Source organism: Amblyomma maculatum, chromosome 1 (assembly GCF_055883805.1).
Source record: "Amblyomma maculatum isolate TAMU_Amacu chromosome 1, ASM5588380v1, whole genome shotgun sequence".
NCBI classification, from domain to species: domain Eukaryota; kingdom Metazoa; phylum Arthropoda; class Arachnida; order Ixodida; family Ixodidae; genus Amblyomma; species Amblyomma maculatum.
In genome coordinates, this window is record NC_139344.1 from 449,572,096 (window position 1) to 449,585,905 (window position 13,810).

General features: G+C 44.4%; 1 protein-coding gene across 1 annotated transcript in view; it reads left to right on the plus strand.

Annotated features, from left to right (window-relative positions):
• LOC146209637 (glutamate receptor ionotropic, kainate 2-like) overlaps positions 1–10,734 on the plus strand; it is a 170,250-nt gene extending 159,516 nt beyond the window's left edge. The window contains exons 13-15 of the mRNA XM_084587433.1: positions 1,359–1,584; positions 7,028–7,290; positions 9,799–10,734. Coding sequence (XP_084443559.1) covers positions 1,359–1,584; positions 7,028–7,290; positions 9,799–10,011 — 702 coding nt within the window. The 3' untranslated portion in view covers positions 10,012–10,734. The remainder of the gene's footprint in view (positions 1–1,358; positions 1,585–7,027; positions 7,291–9,798) is intronic.
• The last annotated feature ends 3,076 nt before the right edge of the window (positions 10,735–13,810 follow it).

Sequence of the window (13,810 nt, forward strand, 5' to 3'; positions counted from 1 at the left end):
AGCGTGAAACATAGCAATTCTGTCGAAGCTAGCTGCTTTTGCACCTTGGCGCCACGGTTGCCTGATTGAAAGGATCAGAGGAGAAATGGATCAGTTTGGGTTGATATCCACGTTTCCGGTCTTTGGGACTGCCTCCTCTGAATCGAAAGAGAGCTCTACTGTAATGACGTCACAGAAATGGCCTTCAGCAGTTTTGCCGTTTCGCCGGAGCTTTGAATGTGGACGACGTTGAGGATATTTGATATTTTCTGCCAAACGCAGCTACTTTTTCTGAAAAAAAAAGAAAACAAACAAGAAAAGGAGTATTCGCGAGGAATATTTTATCCGTTTTTGTTAGTGTGATGTCTCCTTTCGCCGATGCAAATAGTTGGGCCAGTAGCGCTAATGGCCCCCGTCTGCACACTTCTGGAAACCGTTGCAAGTGCGTTCTGCTATTAACCTACTCATTTATCCTTAATTGCTGTGCCGCTATTATCTTACACATATTGACTAGCACGCAGCCGTAAACTATCACTTGATGTGAAAGACCTCCCGACACTGATAAGACCGTTTTTAAACAATTCTAGCTTAGCATGCCGGATTATGGTTCATAGGAATCATGGTTCTATTGCTTACTCGTGCTAAGTCGTCCTAAGTCTTGCCAACTCGTCCATGTCATAGGGTTTCGAATAATGTCTGATGGCGAGCATGGTACACGCTCATGGTATGCCTAATGCTGAGAGATTACAAAACATGTATTTAAATACCGCAGAAGTCGGTAAACCACACATATATTTAATACGTTTACCGTATCGAAATGTTTTACACATCTCTGACATCTGATCTCAGGCTTAGCGAACAAAACCTATGGTGCTCACATAGATATGTTTTACAATAATTACGCACTAGTGCGGACACTTTTTGAGTTCAGCTTTGCGCGCCTGTTTCTAGATAGTGACCCCAGTCCCATGGCAGCGCGTTTTAACACAATGACAGGTGCTGGGTTATCGGCTGACCCAGCAACGCACATTTCCATGCGACTTAACCCGCAACCGCTTGTGTAACAAGCTTTCTGTACTCCAGTCTGCAGGTTGTGCGAAGCGAAGGAAAAAATGGTCATTCTTGATTAGTTATTCCGCTCGTCGACTGGAAGCGCAGGACGTTATACGTAAATATTTTTATTCTGCTGTCCTTTTATCTCCCTTAATGAAACCGTTGGATTATTTCTTTAACCTTGTGTGGTCGTTGTCATTCCACATATTAGCTATTCTATACTCTTTCTCTTGCTATTGTGAATATACCTAAATACCTGTATTTAGAGCAAAGATAAGCAAATGAACGTAAAAATTGATTACTATAATTGAAGCCCGCTACTGCAGAACTCGGACAACGCTTTGATTAAGCGCATGTGGACAACCATGAGCACTACCAGACCAACAGCGTTCCCCACCAGTAATAAAAAGGGCGTGGAGCGGGTGAAGCGTGGCAACTACGCTTATCTCATGGAGGCCTCCTCCATCGAGTACGAGGTGGAGCGAGACTGCAACCTCACCGCCATCGGAGGCCTGCTCGACAACAAGGGATATGGCATCGCCACTCCACCCGGTAGGTGCTGCAAAGAGGGACGGAGGCAAACTCAATCGACTGCGCGCCAAAGTAAACGTTGTTCCAGCTTATCAGAAAGACAATGACTTCAGCCACGACCTCGTTCCCGAGAAAATGCTGCGATACCTTGAACATGAATTTTTAATCAGCTATAAAAATATTTCGAAGGAATACAAATGTAGTGGTCAGGCTTGCCTGAAAGGCATTCTTATTTTGTTGGCTACTCTACCGCTACATATTAGTGCAAGTATCGTACAGCCTGGTTGAAATGATGACTTGGGAGTAATAACGTACAGGGATATGGAATAGACTCAGGTGTGTGGATGATATCCATACGTTTGCTAAAAATAGGGCGGCCACAGCTTCCACAGAAGAAAGTTAAACGGGGAGGAGGGTTGCGGTACAACTCTTTATTCTGCAGTACACATAGATAGCCGAATGATGGTGATAGTATTACCTTGCTTGCGAGAATAACGCTACATGATCGCTTGTAGCCGACACAAGGTTAATTACTATTAGTCTAGGATATACACACTCATGTGCTTGGTAAGAAATTAATTTTCTTTCCAATTGAAGGAGCAATTAAACATTGAGAAAGACTTGTTTATTTATAAACTTCGTATTTTAATACAATTTTAATTTCAATACAGTGCAGCGCTGGCGTGCAGAAGAACATCCGCCTCGCTTGCAAGAGGACAGGTGTTCAAATCCCGGTGTCGCGCAATTCTCAACCGGATTAAAAAAAAAAAAAAATCCGCGTGTCGATGGAATTACATAAACAGGTTTGGGGTGCGACCTGATGCCAGTGACACCTCCGGCAACGCACTCCCTCACCAGAACAGGAGTTGGCCACCCTGGTGCAGTAATTGGCCCCAACCTCTCATGATAAGCTCCATAAAACCCTGGCCCTCAGTTACCAGCGGCTGCGGAACAACTGACCACGGTGGCGGTCACCCCTGTAACGCAGCACGGGCTACTAAGAACTGCTGGCTCCGCTGGAGAGGCCGCCATTGGAAACTGACCCTGGCATCGTTTAACGTTAGAACCCTAGCTAGTGAAGCTAGTTTAGCAGTGGCTTTTAGAGGAACTAGAGGGTATGAAATGGGATGCCATAGGGCTTAGTGAGGTTACGAAGCCGAATGAGGCATATACTGTACTGAAGGATGGGCATGTACTGTGTTATCGAGGCTTACGAGAGAGTCAAGAACTAGTAGTAGGCTTCATTGTCAATAAGTATATAGCGGGTCATATAGATGAATTCTATAGTATTAATTAGAGGGTGGCTGTCGTCGTAATTAGGCTTAATAAGCGATATAAACTGAAAGTTGTACAGGCTTATGCACCCACATGTAGCTATGATGGCCAGGCAGTTGAAAGCTTCTACGAAGATGTAGAATCGGCAATGCGAAACATAAAGACGCAGTATACTGTAATAATGGGCGACTTCAATGCCAAGGTAGGGAAAAGGCAGGCAGGAGACCAGGCAGTAGGTGACTATGGCTTGGTTCTAAGAATAGCAGGGGGGAGTTACTAGTTGAGTTTGCAGAACTTAAGAATCATGAATACCTTCTTCAGCAAACGGAAGAACCGGAAACGGGCATAGAAACGTCTAACGGGGAGACTAAAAATGAAACTTACTTCATAATGCGTTCAACCCCCGCCAATGTGCAAGATGTAGAGGTTATCGGGAAAGGGCGATGCATTGACCGCAGGGTGGTGAGGTCCCTAATTAGCCTAAATCTGAAGAAGGAACGCAACACATTAGTAAAAAAGAAACCCATCAACGATTTAGCAGTGAGGGGGAGGACAGATGAATTCAGGATCTCACTACAGAATAGACATTCAGCTCTAACCGAGGATGGCGACATTACCCTAGAAGCAATGAACAATGATTTCAGAGATATCATTACCGAGTGTGCGGTAGAAGTAGGCGGTAGGATAGTTAGAGAGGATACCGGTAAGCTATCTTAGGAGACGAAAGATTTGATTAAAAAACGCCAGTGTATGAAAGCTTCCAATTCAACAAACCAGATCGAATTGGCCGAGATATCAAAGCTAATCAATAAGCGCAAGGTGGCCGATATAAAAAGTATAACATGGAGAAAATTGAGCATGCTGTAAAGAATGGGGGAAGCCTTAAAGCGGTAATGAAGAAATTGGGCATATGCAAAAACCAAATGTATGCGATAAGGGACAAGGCGGGCAACGTCATCACGAATATGGACAAGATAGTCAAAGTAGCCGAGGAGTTCTATACAGATCTCTACAGTAGCCAAAGTAGTCAGGACCGTAACGAGATTAGCGGCAGGGAAAAACAGTCTGACGTTCAACCAGTGACGAAGGACGAGGTCAAGAAAGCCTTACAAAATATGAAAAGGGGGAAATCGGCTGGAGAGGATTCAATAACGACAGATTTGCTAAAGGACGGGGGGGGGGGGGGGCGATATCGTGCTAGAAAAACTGGCCACCCCGTATGCGCAGTGCCTGGTGTCATCGACGGTACCGGAATCATGGAAGAATGCAAACATTATCCTCATTCATAAGAAAGGCGACTCTAAGGACCTTAAAAATTACAGACCAATCAGCCCGTCACGTATAAGGTGTTTACTAAGGTAATCGCTAATAGAATCAGGACAACCTTAGACTGCAATCAAGCAAAGGATCAAGCAGGTTTTCGGAAACGGTACTCTACTATCGATGATATCCATACCAGCAACCAGGTGATAGAAAAATGCTCGGAATATAACCAGCCCTTATACATAGCATTCATTGATTACGAAAAAGCATTTGACTAGATTGAAACATCGGCGGTGAGGCAGGCATTGCGAAATCAGGGGTTTGATGAGCCGTACTTGAAAGTGCTGGAAGATATATATAGTGGCTGCACAGCAGCCATAGTTCTGCATAAAGAAAGTAACAAAATTCCCATAGAGAAAGGTGTTAGGCAAGAAGACACAATCTCCCCAGTACTATTCACAGCTTGCTTAGAGGAAGTATTCGGAGACTTGGAGTGGGAGCAGTTAGAGATAAGGGTAGATGGAGAATACCTCAATAATCTGCGATTTGCTGATGACATTGCCTTGGTAAGCAACTCCGGGGATGAACTGCAAATAATGATTGATGACTAGACAGGAAGAGTAGAAAGGTAGGCTTGAAAATCAATATGCAGAAGACTAAGGCAATGTTCAACAGCCTCGGGAAGGAACAGCAGTTTACATTATGTAGCAAAGCACTGGAAGTAGTAGGCGAATATGTTTACTTAGGACAGGTAGTAACCGCAGATCCGGACCCTGAAAAGGAAATAACAAGAAGAATAAGATTGGGATGGAGCGCAATTGGCAAGCACTCGCAGATTATGACAAGCAGCTTACCGATATCGCTCAAGAGGAAAGTATACAACAGTTGCATCTTACCTGTACTCACCTATGGGGCTGAAACGTGGAGTCTAACCAGAAGAGTTCTACTTAAGTTGAGGACAACGCAAAGGGCTATGGAACGAAAAACGGTAGGGGTAACATCAAGAGATAGGAAGCGTGCAGAGTGGGTCAGAGAAATAACTCAAGTTATCGACATTCTAGTGGATTTAGGAAAAGAAAATGGGCATGGGCAGGACATGTAGGGCGAAGAGAGGATAACCATTGGTCGCTTAGGGTAACAAACTGGATTCGAAGGGAAGGAAAGCGTAGCAGGGGGCGGCAGAAAGTTAGGTGGGCGGATGAGGTTAAGAAGTTCGCAGGGGTCAAGTTGATGTAGCTAGCACAGAACCGGGTTAAGTGGAGAAATATGGGAGATGCCTTCGTCCTGCAGGGGGTATAGTCAGGCTGATGATGACGACAATGATGATGATTTCAATACTGTTGGTCCAGGGTTTTTGAATGCACATGGTCCGATTCTAAGCGCTAGTTTCGTTTCAGCTCCTTATTCTTCTTACATGAGAAGAAAACCCAGTCGAAAAAAAAACTACAGAACTGTGTCAAAAATATGACAAAATATTCTGTAGTTCTCTCGTCACCATCAGATTTTTCTGTAGTTCTGTAGTACTTTTCTGTACTTCTGTAATTTTTCTGTAGTATATTTCTGTTGTCTGTAGTTTTGTAGCACTTTTCTGTTGTAACTACAGAAATTTCTGATGTTACAACAGAAAGTTCTGCTGTCACCGCAGGTTTCCCGTCAAAAACCGCACAGAAATCCTGTCCTAACATCAGAAAATTTTCTGTAGTTTTTACCGACTGGGAAATTGAAGAATTTCTGTACATGTGTAAACAATCGGCAAGAATTCCACACAAAAGTTTTATTTTTGAACTTCGTCTAAAAAAAGAGAAGAGCAGTGTCACTTGACATGCAGTATCCTCGTGCATGGAAAACGACGGTATGCGGCAACACAAATTAATGAAACTCTGGAGTTCGAGTTCATTTCAGCACTTACAGAAAACATGAGAAGCGTCTTAATATAATTTATTGTGTGCCATAAGTCCTGTGCGAATGCGGCGTTGGTTATTGTTAAACGCCATGCCCAGAAAAACATTTTTATTCTTTCTTTTTTTGAACGCTGCAATGGTTTTCTTTGTTTCGAGCCGGCACATTGAAAGTGTCCAACACAGATGATTTGGGCAATCACCAAGGTGGTTCGACAGCGAAGCTTCTGCACTGTTCTCAACTTTCCTAAGAAGCACTGTTTTGATATAGTGCGGGCAGAACTCGTATTTACAACTTTAAGCTGAGAGGGAGAATGTGGCCATTATGTGGCCATTATGCGGATTTTGAATTAAAGAGACCGTAACCAGTCTAAACGAGTACACAATTCGGCGATACACGCAATATGATCGGAAAACATTTACTTCAGCAAAAGCTGGTGGTTTAACTAACCAACTAGAATTACCCAAAAACGATGATATCTTGCATTCGACCAGCTGAATCGTGCTGTTCTTGATAAAGAGAGATAGAGAGACGAAACCATCAAAGATAGAAAAAATATGCCTGGCACGTACACAGTTGGTTCCAATACAAGCTGAAATAAAAGCAGGAAATGCTAAGTATCAATATATACAGAAACAGTTTTCTGCGGAGGCTGTAGACTGCAAATATACTCAAGAAATGTTTTGTTATTAGAACACAATTTTTGTGTGGCGTTTTACATTCTCTTGAAAAAACAGAAATTTGTGTAGTAACATCAGCTTTTTATTTAGCTGCAACAGAAGAATACTGCATATCTATAAAGGCAGCACAAAAACACTACGAAATATCCACAGAACTACAAAACACTAGAGAACAACAGAAAAGTATCGTGTTATGACAGGGCTGCCGAATATTTTGACTTAATTTAGACAAGCTTGTGTAGCTCTTTAGGTTGGATATGATCAGGCCCGAGCACTAAAGACCAAATAGTGTGCACTGCAAGTCTCTTGTTCACTGTTTCAAGCGGGTTTCGTGTTGCACGGCACAGGCTCCCCCGTGCGGTCGGTGCTGTCGTCATACATCATCCGGCTGCAGGAGCGCGGGGACCTGGAGATGCTCAAGCGGCGGTGGTGGCGCGTGAAAGGCAAGGACGCCTGTCCCGTCGAGTCGGCCGCCTCTTCCACGAGTGAGATGGGCCTGTCTAACGTGGGCGGCGTGTTCCTGGCTCTGATATTCGGTTGCGGCGGCGCCATCGTCATCGTAACTCTAGAGTTCTTCTGGAAGATAAAGAAGATACCCTATGGAGAGAGGGTAAGCTGAAAGGCATTTCTCACGTTACGACCTCACCTCCAGAAACCGTATACCGGAAAAGCACGTAGAGTGTTCCTATGGACAGAACGTTTACTTTGTTGTGGAAGCCTAAGCAATTGCTTCTGTTCGTCATTTATCTCGAGCAAGTCGTATTAGAGCATATAAAGTCAAGCTCCATTTCACCGCTGCTCACAAAACGACTCTAAGGCGTCTGTTAGTTTCTGCCCAAGCCAGGACCGGGGTTATTAGGCTAATTTAATCAGTGGCGTTTTTAACCCTACCCATCCTGAAAACCAAGGCGTAGTTACGGAATCAAGTGTCCAAAGCAAACACTGCGCACAAATCCGACACTTACAGTTGGTATTTGAGTAATAGAAGAAGCTTGCGTGATTTGCTGAAGGGCGCGAATATTGTTTCGTATTTTTGGTCAAAAGATACGATAGTATCGCTAACATAGGACAAGTGTATCCAGACAACATAGATGACCCCTTATTCCTTGCGCTATAAAATAATGAGAACGTTATATCACGGCAGCGCAGTTTCCGTGCGCTATACTATGATTCCCCATTACAAAAGCCTGGCGGTTTCTAACGGTCCTGGTTATGGTTTCAAAGTTTCCTCTTTGATTGTTGATAGTTTGGTTCCCAAAACGAACACTTTTGTTGAGCAGGAGAGTTGCGCCGGTTACAGATACGTGGAAATCAGCGACACGAAAAAATGCAGAAATCCTCACTTATGAAAAAAAGACAAAATTCTGTATTGTAGGCTTGAAGTCATATCGCGCTAAAGCAAACAAAATTAAAGGGAAAGAAGGAATCCCGCATAGGTAATGTTAGCATTCAATTTTTAATTATTTAAGTCGTTGCATGGCCCATCTCACTGAGCGACAGCTGCTCACCAAGCCGCTGTCTGTGCGCGCGTTTCATTATTGGGAACGTGACCAGAAGCTAACGCAAACTTGTAGAACATTTGTGCATTCATTCATATATAGCACCGCTATATATAGTGCTACAGGACCGCTTGTTCCGGTTATGCATTGATTTTGTTCCTTGAGCCACTGCTGCTGGGCGCTTGGCAGGACAAGGGGAAGGGCGTCCAGGCAGTGCGTGCTCTTTGCCGTGATTTGAGTGCCAGCGGACTTGATTCGCGCTTGTAAAGCAAGCTGCTGTGTCTGTATATATATTTATATGCCTTCTCCCACATCGTCACCCATCATGACCTTCTTTCTTCTCTCCTTCCCCTTCCCCAGTGCAGAGTAGCAGGCCAGATTTGAATTATTCGGGCCAACCTCTCTGACTTTTCCTTTCAATAAATCCATCTATCTATCTATCCTTGAGCCACGAACTTCCGATTCGTTGACTGCCACTTTATCCGTCGTCTTGATCGGCCGCTGCCGTTCTTCTCTTTGACCACGACAATGTTCTGTGTTGGTCAGTGTAAACTAACTCGTGTTAACGTCAATGCAAACCCACAAACGCCGGCTCAACCTCTTCAGGCTCGTGTAGGCTGCGATATGACGAGGGTTTCTCCAAGGCAGCTACAGAATGAGCTGGAAAACCAGAAAAAATATGCGCCCGAGACACTGATTGAAGAGAAACTTTTATTTGCAAATAATGTCGAGTGCAACTCGAAGGCTAGGTGTCAAAATGTGGCAGCAGATTCAAAATGTATACTACCCATTATGGCCTTTAGTGCAACTCTGTCGAAGGAAATAACGATGTTGAAGATGTCAACATTCGAAGCGCTTCTTGAAAGACTGTACTTTAGCACACGAAGAAAACGGCTACTAAGATCGCGTTGTGGTCTAGCGCAGTGCCCGCTGAAGTTGATCTTTTTGCCTCGGCCTATAATAGAAACCTGCTGACCGCACAGGATATTGTTAGTTCTTTCTTCGACCTTGACACCAAGCTGGTCTCGTGGCATCACAAAAAGCGCTCACAGTGACACTAGCGTGGCTGCTGAATTAACCTTTATGTTTCAAACAAACATCGGGTTTTGCTTAGAACGCAGATAATAGATACTGGTAATATGGAGGTGCATGGTTAAAAAAACAGTATCGTTTTTTTCTTAACCTCCAATGATGAAAGCAACACACTGGATACATAAATGAATGTATAAATAAAAAGAAATTAATCATACTCATCTTGTTTCTTTAGGTTTATAGAGCTTGATGTCGTAAAGCAAGCCAGCCTAATATATTTATTTAAATATCACGCTGAGCGTAATATAGAAACTCCTTGAACAGTTCTAAATAACGAAAAACCATGTAACCTGGCTCCCACCAAGTTATGTTGTACCGGTAGTTTATTAATCATAGTCTTATATTACTTACCACACTTTGTATTAAGACAGACACGTTTAGAGAGTGTCATCTTCCATCACAGCCAACGTTGTTTAGAGTATACTTGACGGAAAAACACGCACTTGTTTTTTTTTTCATGAACACTGTCGTCCGCAATTTCCTTTGAATAAGTTTTCTAATAGGAATTTGGGCCCGTTTCTTTTCAGGATTCCGTCTGGATGGAGCTTTGGAAAGAATTGAAGGTTGTCCTATCTTGCAAAGGCTCCAAGGAGAACCCGACGAAGACACCTGAAGACTCGCTTTCAAACAGCATAGGGCTCAGCTCACTTCACCACATTAACTACAGCACAACTAGCATAAACCCGGCCGCGAACATCCTTTTACCCAAAGCAGTCATACGACCCGAAAACAAGGCCTGAAATATTTTCAGATTCTTTTTATTTGTGGCCTCATAAGAGCACCTCCCCAAGCGTATCCTTACGTCCCGACATTCCTTAAATAAAAAACGTCCAAAGTACTGGACTTTCAGCAGAGCCGAAGGATGAGAGGCTTGCGGAAGAGTGATATGACTAGGTTGAACACAGGAATCTAAATGATGGCCTTGACTTTTCACTGTGAACTAAACAGTAAAACCGCCCATACCTTCCCTCTGGGCACTGTGAAAATTTTTAAGCGTTCGTACAATGACCACGTCCTTAGTATCAGATCAAAAATATAAACTGTATGTGCCTCATGAATAAACCAAACAAATCAGCTCTTCAGAAGTGAAAGCCCATGGGGCTGCGGCTATCATAAACTGAACCGCAATTTTTTTTGCGCTATTTAGAGATCGCAGACAGCTTAATAAGGTGCGGCAATTCGCGGTAAACGTCCTACAAAGAATGCGTGCTTTCTAGAGACAAGTCTGGGTTAAAAATTTCTTATGCTTTCTGTACTTGTTTAAATTGAAATTAAGATACCGTCCAAGAAAAATGCACAGAGGTTAAAAGGGCGAAGGTGATAGCTGTATGTGATACGTGTTGCTGAACATAAGACAGCTCGTCAACATGTTCTGCCTGGATATCGCAAATTACTGAAAGCGCTTGGCTCTCATCCTTCTTTGCGCTTCGCTTTCAAACTAACAATTTATGGCGCAATCGGTTCCGAACCACAAGGAAGAGAGGTAAATAAACTCTTTATTGACGCAGTCGCTATTTATGGCTGAATAAGTTGAATTATTTGTGGGTGAATAAATTGAATTGTGCCTTTGTTTGATTTATTTAACTCAGTAGCTTGATTTGCGGCGCGTATAATTATTTTTATGGCGCGCTTAAGCCCTGAGTCTAAATTCGTAGCTCTTCTGTGGATTTGGTATCTACGTACACTTGAAAAACCCAAACATCTGCACACACTCTCATAAATATTATCGTAACTTCGCCGAGAAAATTACGATGCTTATCAGCTCGAACAACAAACCCTCACTGGAAAATGCAGTTTAATCATTCATTCTTCCTTTTTTTTTCGTAGATATGGTAATAGCTCGTTCGTTCATGCATTGAGTCATGCAGTCAGGACTGAAAAACCTGACGGATAGTTAAGTTTACATCTGGAGGAGGTAGTGTACCAATATCACCTGGGGCTTTTGGAATGAGGGAGAGGGCTGGGAGACAGAGCCAGTTGCTTGCTTTGAAGTCACTTGTTTATAGCTTGAAAGGTAGTAGTCATTTAGCTCCAATGATTAGAAAAGTCAGTTATTGGCAGTAAGTAAAAAGTCATGATAGTTGTGGAGGTTGTGATGAAAGTCCTTATTTACAACTATACTCTTCAAATATTCAAACGAATAATCAACTTTTCAGTTCCTGTGAATACAGCAGTTATTACAGACAACACTTCCAAGATATCGGATAAATTGAGAACAGGGAAAAAGTATTTGTAGAAACTTTGGGCCAGGGCGGCCGCAACGTAAACCAATTCGTCTTATTATGTTTTAATGGCAGAAGCTATACTTTTTTTAACCCATTTCGGTTGTTAATGCCAACAAGGAGTTTAAAACCGTTAGCGACAATAATAATAATAATAATAATCAAATGAGGATTTAATACCTTGGTCCAACCTCTAGTGCTAACAATCTTTCGGGAACACCAGGATAGAATTTCCAGCCGCAGTTTACAGCTTCAGCGCCAGAGATCGGCGCCGGAGACAAGCCATGACAACGGTTATGCCGCGGTGCTGTCTATTCCTTGTCTTTCTTAGAATGCCCCGCGTGAGGAACTCGCAATCTTGTTAACTCAAGGGGAAGAGACGACAAGAGGGTTGTAATACGGCTCGAGACGGCTAACACGGTGCTTGGTTTCAGTTTGCTGGTGGCAGGAACGCATAGCTAAACGAGGCTGTCAACGAGGAACGTCGGAGCAGGCGTATCGCTGTCATGTTAATCTTTCCAATAGCCTTGAGTGTTCGAAGTAAACATACGAGCTAGCTGACGGCATTCCTCGGCCTTCTGTACAATATCTGACAAAGTACTGTACTCAGAGGCATCTGGGTGGTATCGCAAAATCGTGTCAAGAGTACAAGATGGTTCACGGCCGTATATGAGAAAGAAGGGAGAAAAACTATTTATTGCTTGGGTGGCAGTGTTTTACGTAAACGCTACAAAAGGCAGTAACTGGTCCCAGTTGGAGCGTCCACAGTCAGATGTGACATACATTGTGAGCATGTCCACAAGAGTACGGTTGAAGCGCTCCGTGAGACCATTCGTTTGCGTGTGGTACGCGTCTGTAACACAATGTTCAATTTAGCTTCAAGAAGACCGGAGGACTACTTCAGAAAGAAAGACACGACCTCAATCACTCAGCACCTTGCGAGGGGCGCCGTGCCAAAGAACGAAGGGATGCAGAAGAAAATGGGCTATCTCTCGGGCTGTCGCCGCGGGAAGTGCGGCGGTCTCCGTGTAACGGGTCAGATGGTCGACGGCAACAATGACCTACCGATTACCAGAGCTACTGCATGGTGGGGGCCATGAAGGTCGATTCCAACGCGATAAAATTGGCAAGGTGGGCAGTGTAAGGCTAGAGAGGGCGTGCCGTGGGCGAGAACTTTTCCTTTGTTGACAGGCGGTACAAGAGCGAATGAAGCGACGTACGAAATTGTACATTTCCCGCCAGTAATTCTTCTGACGAATTCGATCATAGGTTTTCAGGACGCTGGAATGAGCGCTTTGCGGGTCAGTATGATGGTGGGTACTAACATCAGAGCAAAGTTGGCGCGGAATGACAAGAAGCCTTTTTTTGACGTCTGTATTTTAGTTCCTTCGGTAGAGGAGGCAGTTCCGAATTGTGAAATGGGAGGATTGTCGGCGGAGCGCCCGAGGATGCGTAGCCGCGGAAGTGGTGCCAAGGATATCTAGCATAGTAACCCAAGGATTCCGTCGTTGCTCAGAAGGCATTACCTCAACGGTGAGGGCTGTCAAGGATGGTTGAAGAGGGGACAACGATTCAGGCGTGTATACCGGTGTCCGAAAGAGAGCGTTGGCATCAGAGTGCGTGCGGCCAGAGCAGTACACCTCCCGGATGTTGTTTATGGAAGCCTGAGAGCCCAGCGGCGGAGAGGGCCAGCCGGATACTTGAGAGGCGCGAGCAAGCAGAGATAGTGATGATGCGTAACTACTTCGAAGTAGTGGCCGTATAAGTAAGGACGGAACTTCGTTATAGCCCACAAGATAGCTAATTACTCCTTTTCGGTAAGGGAGTAATTGTAGTCGGTATTGGTACTAGCACGGCTTGCGTAGGCGACAACATATTTCAAGAAGTCAGGCTAGCGCTGGGCGAAGACAGCGCCGAGGTCAACACCACTGGCATCGGAGGCAGGAGGTGGTGAAGGGTGGCTGTTCCTGGCCCTACGGGGCTGGGACGGTAGGTCAACGCCGCTTACGGCGGGGGCAAGCGAGCCACCGAGTTTTTATCTATTGTAGGCCGTCATTGCACCCGCCACCGCTTAGGTTGTGGACGATGGCTTTTGAGGCGCGCGTCTTTCTCTACCTCATCGTTTTCTTTCTTCTCTACTTTCTTCTGTCCGCTCGAGGCAGCGGAGGTGGCTTAGCTCACGGTGTAAGAGTAGATTGCTTAGCTACATAGCCAGTAGCAGGCCCTTCCATTTTCTTTTCCTTTTTCTTACAGCCACAACAAGAACAACAACAACCACTGGCATCGGTGTGAGGTTCTGCAGGGGCAGTAGGGTTGT